Source organism: Poromitra crassiceps, assembly GCF_964638095.1.
Source record: "Poromitra crassiceps genome assembly, chromosome: 5".
Taxonomy (NCBI): Eukaryota; Metazoa; Chordata; class Actinopteri; order Beryciformes; family Melamphaidae; genus Poromitra; species Poromitra crassiceps.
The window spans coordinates 62,648,874-62,657,099 of NC_139642.1; the positions used below are offsets into that span (position 1 = coordinate 62,648,874).

The 8,226-nt window shown below is 42.0% G+C and overlaps 1 protein-coding gene across 1 annotated transcript in view; it reads left to right on the forward strand.

The window, feature by feature from the left end:
* atg14 (autophagy related 14) overlaps window positions 1-7,910 on the forward strand; it is a gene marked incomplete at its 5' end in the record, with an annotated part of 30,886 nt that extends 22,976 nt beyond the window's left edge. Inside the window, 3 exons of the mRNA XM_083636847.1 lie at window positions 2,486-2,571; window positions 6,073-6,247; window positions 7,019-7,910. Coding sequence (XP_083492973.1) covers window positions 2,486-2,571; window positions 6,073-6,247; window positions 7,019-7,144 — 387 coding nt within the window. The 3' untranslated portion in view covers window positions 7,145-7,910. The remainder of the gene's footprint in view (window positions 1-2,485; window positions 2,572-6,072; window positions 6,248-7,018) is intronic.
* Between the last annotated feature and the right edge of the window lie 316 nt (window positions 7,911-8,226).

The following is an 8,226-nucleotide window of genomic DNA, read 5'->3' on the forward strand; positions in this document are numbered from 1 at the left end:
TTTATGTATCTATGCCTTGAAAGAAATTGTTGAAACTTATAGAAGGCCGAATTTCTCTGTTTTCTGATTATTGATGCCTCCAAGGCTTTTGATAGTCATCAAAAACTGTTTTTAAAGTTGAGTCAAAGGGCTGTGCCTGGCAGCATAATTCATATCCTGGCATACTGGTATGCCAACCAGAGTATGCAGGTGAAATGGGGCAATAGTCTCTCCAGCCCCTTTGGCGTTGGCAATGGGGTTGGGCAGGGGGGGTTACTCTCCCCAGCTCTATTCAATCTGTATGGATGATCTATCTGACCAGCTAAGAGGCTATAGGACAGGTTGTATATTTGGTAACACCTTGGTAAACCATCTTATGTATGCCGACGACCTGGCCATTTTCCCCCTAGTACTGCTGGGTTTCAACAGCTACTGTTCTGTATATGTTCTCTCTATGGGGTTAAATTTGATGTCAAATACAATGCTAAAAAAAATAACAAAGAAGATGTTATGATTTGTGGAACAAAATTGGATAGGGATCTCACTTTTCCTGCGTTTTATTTGTCGGAGCATGCTCTATCTGTTTGTGACAAAACAAAATATCTGGGTCATTTCATTACAGATCAAATGTCTGATGATGATGACATGTGTAGGAAATTCCATTCATGTTCTGATGATGTAAAGATGACCTCTTTAGGGCATATATACTGCCCTCCAAATCAAAACCGCAGTAACTACAATTTTGGTCAAAATTGAGTTATTATTGAAATTGAACTTTTAGATATCTGTTTTATCATGTGACAAATTTTCTAAGTTCAGTCTTGCTCTATATTTGAGAAAACAGAGTATAAAAGTTGCAGTAACTACGAAATCCAACCAAAAACCAGACAAAACTGCAGTAACTACACTTACTGCACTTTGATTTGCTTTCACAGAGCTTCAGCCGGACTTAAACAGAGATAAACGCAGTAACTACACTTTGAGGTGTAGTTACTGCGGTTCAGACTGGTTTTTGGTTGGATTTTGTAGTTACTGCAATTTTCCCGCTCTTTCCATAACAAAGCCCAACATATCAATCACTCATAATGGCACAATCTGTTTAGTTAATCCAGTCAATTCCCAATATGAGAGTGCACTGACAGCTGTCCAAATTGTTAATGAATGAGTCTTCAGTGTCTTTAAAATTGTAAATGCTGTATTCCTAGCTAATAATCCATAAGAGATCATCCACTCCACTGGGAAGCGTTAATCTGGCTGTAGATACTGATAATTGTTTGGTATCACTACCTAGCTCATCAGGACAATCTTTTTCATTGCTGCATAAATTATCAGCATTCAGACTCAGTCTGTAATTCATTTTATTCAAAATAATTGTAATATGCTATGTAATATACTGTATATGTTCTTGTATGAATTATCAATCTGAAAAGCTGATCTGATTTGTAAAGAAAACCTGTTCTAAATTAAGATAATAAAACAACTGTGCTCATTAATTAATTGTGTCAGAATGATGACCAAAAAGCAACACCAGTGGTGAAGATGACATCAACTGACTTCAGGATTCCCTGAATGTATCTGTTACTTATCCATTTAAATGTTTTAAACATGTAAACAATAAAACAATTAAATATAGATATGATGTGGTATCGAAATCAAAACCGATTACAATTGTCTCATGAAAAACAAGACAGGAGAAGCACATTAGATTGTAGTTACTGCGCTTTTCCCTTGTACTACCTACACATCTGTTTAAGGTAATACACAGACAGAGTGCCGTATCTGCATTTCTGGGGTCATAGGTCAAGTAATTGATAATTGTTTTGCCCCCAAAAAATACTTTAACATATACATATTTAATAAGCGCATTGCCACTTTTCAACCTATATCTAATTTGGCTGGACAGTCAAAAAACTTTAAAGCCATTTTTCTCAGTTTCACTGTTGGCGTAGTTACTGCGGTCATGATTTGTAGGGCAGTATACTGCAGCCCTATTTATACTGCCCTCTTGTGGGTGAATTTTTAAAAAGCAACCTTTCAAAAACTTCAGGTTGCTTATAATATCTGTATGAGGATATTGCTGGAAAAACCCAGGAGGACGAGTGCTGGTGACCTGTTCTGTTTCAGGCGCTCTTGAGACACTCGACGTACAAGTTTATTTGTTGTTTGAATGTTTCTCAAAATGCCATTGTCATCCTGCTGACCAATCCGGGTGTTAGTACTGTGAGATACCAGTCTAATATGTGGAAATGTTGGTATACGGTAAGTGCCTCTTATAGTTTTTTTTCTCTTACTGTGCTCCTGAGTGCTATCTTTTTAATTGTTTGTCTGTTTTCACTATGTGTCTGATAATAAAAGTTGATATCGTGATGAAACCTTAAGAGTGTGTGTGTGTGTGTGTGTGTGTGTGTGTGTGTGTGTGTGTGTGTGTGTGTGTGTGTGTGTGCGCGCGCGCGTGTGTGTGTGTGTGTGCGTGCACGTGTGTGTGTCTGCGTGCATGCATGTGCAGCATGTAGACAGTGAGAAGCTCCATCCTCATCACACTCTGAGGAACATCATGTTACTGGTCGCCCCCGACAACGACAACCTGGGCAGGTGAGACCTCCTGTGTGTGTGTGTGTGTGTGTGTGTGTGTGTGTGTGTGTGTGTGTGTGTGTGTGTGTGTGTGTGTGTGTGTGTGTGTGTGTGTGTGTGTGTGTGTGTGTGTGTGTGTGTGTGTGTGTGTGTGTGTGTGTGTGTGTGTGTGTGTGTGTGTTTTAATATAACATCAAAACGATAATGCTAAGTGCATGTTCAGCGGAAAGATTTAACAGCCAAAGTCTCAGAGTCTGCCTGGGTTTGGAAATGTAAATGAGTAGAGGGGTATTTATTCTTTATGTACATCGCAACACCCCCTCTTTTTTTCCCATCAGCCCTGTCAAGTCGAATAAGGTGTCATTGTCAGCAGACATGATTGACTGTATACTGTGTATATGTATACTGTATATATGGATACTGTATATACAGTATGTATACTGTATATATGTATACTGTATATGTGGATACTGTATATACTAGGGGTGGCACGATATATTGCGATATCGAAACGTCACGATATGCGTATCGTCAGAAAAAAATGATATCGTAAAAATAAAATAAAAACATTTTTTTTTTGCTCCTGAATAATAATAGAACAAATTTAGCAGAATCAACACGCATGAGTGAGGGGGTAGACTACTACTGGCATGGCAAAACAGCTCAAGGGGTACATAAGATTACCGTACATAAGTTTAGGGACCATTGAGCATGAGTTATTTAAGAAATAGATTGTATACTTTATTTTTCTTTCACCATGCAACAAACATTTAGTTTGTGACAGTGTGACACATTCTATTGCAAGAGAAGCATTATCTTCCATGTTGTTTTCTAGTTATTATAATAACAATTTCCAAAAACAGCATTTGTTTTGTATTTTGTGTATTTCAAATGAAAGACTATTTTTCCAGTATTTTCCCATGGCTCCCTTGAAAAGAGGTTTCGATTTCAACGGGACTCACATGGTTAAATAAATGATAAATAAATACATAAAAATTATTTACTTTTGTTAAAAAGAATATTGTTAAAATATCGTATCGTATCGTTATCGTGAACCCAATATCGTGTATCGTATCGTATCGTGAAATTAGTGTATCGTGACACCCCTAGTATATACAGTATGTATACTGTATATGTATACTGTGTATATGTATACTGTATATATGGACGTAGCCTGCCCGTTGTTTTTTGGACTCTTTTTTGCACATCCATGGTTGAGGTGGCCTGTCGCCATCTTGGGGTTCTTGCACAGCTCACATGAGACACATGAGATGAGGGGTTTTCCACCTTAGCCTGGTGAAGCAGATGAGGGGTTTTCCACCTTAGCCTGGTGAAGCAGATGAGGGGTTTTCCACCTTAGCCTGGTGAAGCAGATGAGGGGTTTTCCACCTTAGCCTGGTGAAGCAGCCTCTCACGTGAACTCACATTTCATTTCATTCTACCAGACCATCACCGTCTGGCCTCCAGCTTTCACCCGGGCCCCGTTCCAATACCCATACTTCCATACTATTTAGTAGGCAAAAAAAGATTTAGTATGTCCCAATACATAGTATGTCAGATGCAGTATGCCAAGAGTACCAGGATGTTGTACTACATCAGCTCCTATTTCGGAGTATGCATCGATGCATGCCAATCTTCCCCACAATCCTTTGCGCAGCAGGAAGTTATGTCTTCTTCTTCTTCTTCTTCTAATGTTTTATGGCGGTTGGCAAACTTTTTGTGCATTACCGCCACCTACTGGAGTTACGTCGCACTGACTGAGCTGCGTGTTCATGAATGAGATAATTCACTTTAAGAAAGCCTTGAAATATGTTAAAACCAAACAAGCATGGTGTGTACCAAAACATGCATATCTTGATTCCTGTTTAGAACTCTGACTTAATGTTTTTGCTTTATTTATTTTATTTTGTTTATTTGATTGTCTGTTCCAATTTTGTAAATGTTTAGTCTGAATTCTTTGTATAATGTACTGTTTGTTACTGCCAGACTTTGTTTATTGAATAAAAAAAAAAAAAAAAAAAAAAATGTGGCGCTGCGGACGTTGGCGGAAGTGAGCAAGAGGTCGGAGTTCAGGAAGCTCACGTGACGACAGATGTAGTGTGTCCCAATAGTATGCATTTTGCATGCATGCTGCACACTACAATCCATACTTTGTGAGGGCAGCGGCAGTACATACTACAAGAAAGAAGTACAAGTATGTGTATTGGAACGGGGCCCCAGTGTTTTGCAGTGGGCGGAAGTTGGGCGGGTGTACTTGCCTTGACAGACAACTCCTTCAGCCAATCAGCGTTGGATCCAGTCAAATCCACCACTTGGGAGAAAGGCAAAAAAACAACTTTTCCGTCAAGAAACTCCGCTGTTGCATACTCCTGTACTTGTTTAATTGTTGTTATTGAGTCTATTTCTGCAATAACTACACTTTTTGGTTGTTTATAGACAAACGTTGATGCTACTGCTCGAGGCAGACAGGCACGGAGGCAGCCATTACTGTTTTGCTAGCGGCGTTCCTGATTGGCCGGTTACGATGTCAACTACGAGGTGGCTCGCTGATTGGCTAGTACGCTTTGCCGTTTCTGCAAACACCCTCCCAGGGCTTGAGGCCAGACGGTCTAGTAGAATTAAATGAAATCTGAGGTCACGTGACCGGCGGGTTTACCAGGCTAGCTCCGCCTACTATTGGTCCGTGATGGGAAAGCTGCGCGATCACTGGACAGGAGTCCTGTCAATCACCCCCAAGTCTTTTATATCATTTATTTTACTCTAAATGTACAGGTGTTATGAAAGGTGAAATTAGCTATATACTGTAGGCCAAAACCGTGTTTAGATCCATTCTGTAATAAAAATAGAGTCCGCACACTAGCAGCTGCTCCCAAATATTTATTTGACCACAAAAAAGTGACGTTTCGGGCAAAGCCCTTCCTCAGACATTTGCTTTGCCCGAAACGTCACTTTTTTGTGGTCAAATAAATATTTGGGAGCAGCTGCCAGTGTGCGGACTCTATTTTTATTACTTATTTGCACTTCGGTCCTGCACCTGGTTTTAACCCCTCACTGGATGTGCGTGCCTTTTTTGTACTTTAGATCCATTCTGTAAACATGCTTAATTACTGTTACAAACTGGGGCATTTTAACATGGGGGTGAACGGGAACGACTCCCTTCCGGGTCCAGCCTCAAGTGGCCATCCGAGGAACTACAGCTTTCAGGATCACTTCCGCAGCTTCCTCTGTAAAACCTGTCTCCGTCCCATCTCTGTCCTCTCCCTTCTGTCCCTGTCTTGTCCCCTCCATCCCTGTCCCCTCTCTGTCCTGTCCCTTCTGTCCTGGTCCCTTCTGTCCTGTCCCCTCTCTGTCCTATCCCCTCTGTCCCTGTCCCTGGCCCTTCTGTCATGTCCCCTCTGTTCTTATCCTGTCCCCTCTCTGTCCTGCCCCTTCTGTCTTGGTCTCCTCTGTCCTCTCCCCTCTCTGTCCTATCCCCTCTGTCCCTGTGCACTCTCTGTTCCCCTCTCGGTGTGTGTGTGTCAGGACGGGGCCGTTCGAGGTGAGCGCGGACCTGGAGGAGTCCATGGAGCTGGTGGAGCCGGAGGCGGTGGGGCCGACCGAGGAGAGAGGGGACGAGGTGGTGACAGACGAGGAAACGGACCTGGGGACGGACTGGGAGACTGTGCCCAGCCCGCGCTTCTGCGACATGCCCTCACAGGTGGGACAGACACGGGATGAGAGACACTGGGGCTGCCGTCCAATTGTTTGTTTTTCATGTATTGTAGGAAGGTTCCTAACTGTGCCATGTGACCCGGAAGTACTGAATTCCGGGTTTTTCCTGCCTCAGAATGTTATATAGTGTATACTCAGGGTTTTCCTGAACAGAAATAAATCAATAGCAAAGCTGTCCATTCCATTTCATTACTTTATTTGATATAAATGTCAATAAGATTGTAATCTGCATGAGAATGTCTCAGTGGTTAGTGCTGTGCTGCTGCCTCACAGCAAGAAGGGCCCGGGTTCGAACACCAGTCCATCCCACGTCCTTTCTATGTGGAGTTTGCATGTTCTCCCCGTATTTGTGTGGGTTTCCTCCGGGTGCTCTGGTTTCCTCCCACCATTAAAGACATGTACGTTAGGGTTAATACTGTCAGTGTGTGTGAGGCACTGGTAATCCTTCCAAGGGACACAGGACAGCAGTTGAAAATTATCCATCTGGTTAACACTGGCATATTTACAGTAATGTTCATTAATATGCAATTTGTCCCTCAAATAAATAAATTAAATCATCTGCTTATAGTGATCAATTTGACCCGTCCCAAAGTGATTACTAGAAGAGCAGTCCACTGTACCAAAACACTTTTGTGCTGTGTTCAGTCCTCAAGATGGCGGCCACAACAAAAACCGTCATGTGACTGAAATGAAAGAATCGAAATACCTGTTCTTTTGTAACCTCTTGTCTTCCTCTCTCCTCTTCCTCTTCCTACAGTCCATGGATCTTTCCCAGAGTGCATTGCTGCAGGTCTCCCAGCCGGCCACCAATGCCGGAGGGATGATCTCCTCGGCCGCCGCCTCCGTCACTTCCTGGTTCAGATCGTACACCAGCCCGCGCTGACCAGACCCAGCCTCCCTCTGTCACTTCCTGGTTCAGAGCGTACACCGGCCAGCACTGACCGGACCCACCAATCAGAGGCCTCCGTCACACTTCCTGGTTCAGAGCGTACACCAGCCAGCGCTGACCGGATCCACCAATCCTCTGATTTGGTGGATCCGGTCAGCGTGTTCATACAAACTCCTGCGGTAAAACCCGGAAATGCTGACTTGAACATTGATAACATTGTAAATGTCGCACTGCCCCTCCCCCCTCCATTGCGTTCACGTCACAACACAGCTGTTGCACGGACCTGAAGTGGTTGCCTGTTCTTGCACAACCTGCTATTTCATGGTCGAGTCAAGTGAGACTCTCACCCCATTTACACATTGTACTGTATTAGAAGGCGATCTGTATCCGGATAAGTTGTCTGGATAATAAAGGATCCGATCTTGCCTTTGCGTTTACACCAGATTTGATCTGGTCTATCCTTTCAAAGATATGAGAGCTAACTTGTGATGTGTCACTCCAGATTAATGTACAGTAGGGCTGCCCAATACATCGATCGCGATCGACCTGTAGATCGCAAAGGCTGTGCTGGTAGATTGCGTGCCATTCGTAAAAATTCATAAAACAAAAGGGAAAGTATTTATCTTTATGCTTTTGGTGGAATGCCACTGTAGAAAATACAACATTGTGGAATGTTTAAAGCCATTTTTCTCATGTTTACTTTTAGACACTTGACAGATTAAAATACTCTGAGAGGTCTGAGTTATCTCAGTCATTGAAAAAGTCATATATAGGGGAGACTTTCTAATTTATGGAAATATAAAAAAATGAAAATGTCAAATTCCAATATCAAATTATATATATATATATATATATATATATATATATATATATATTACACACCAATTGTGAGTCACCTCAGAGTGTAATCGTTTGGTAATTAAAAGTGATTTCAAATAGATTAGTCATCTGTCCAATCCAATCGATTCAGCGTCCTCTAAAACTTCTAAATCGACTGAACCGTAATAAAAAATCGCCCCACTGGGAGTTAAAATATGCACGTCTGGCTTAAACTGACATTTTTAATTTTGACAATG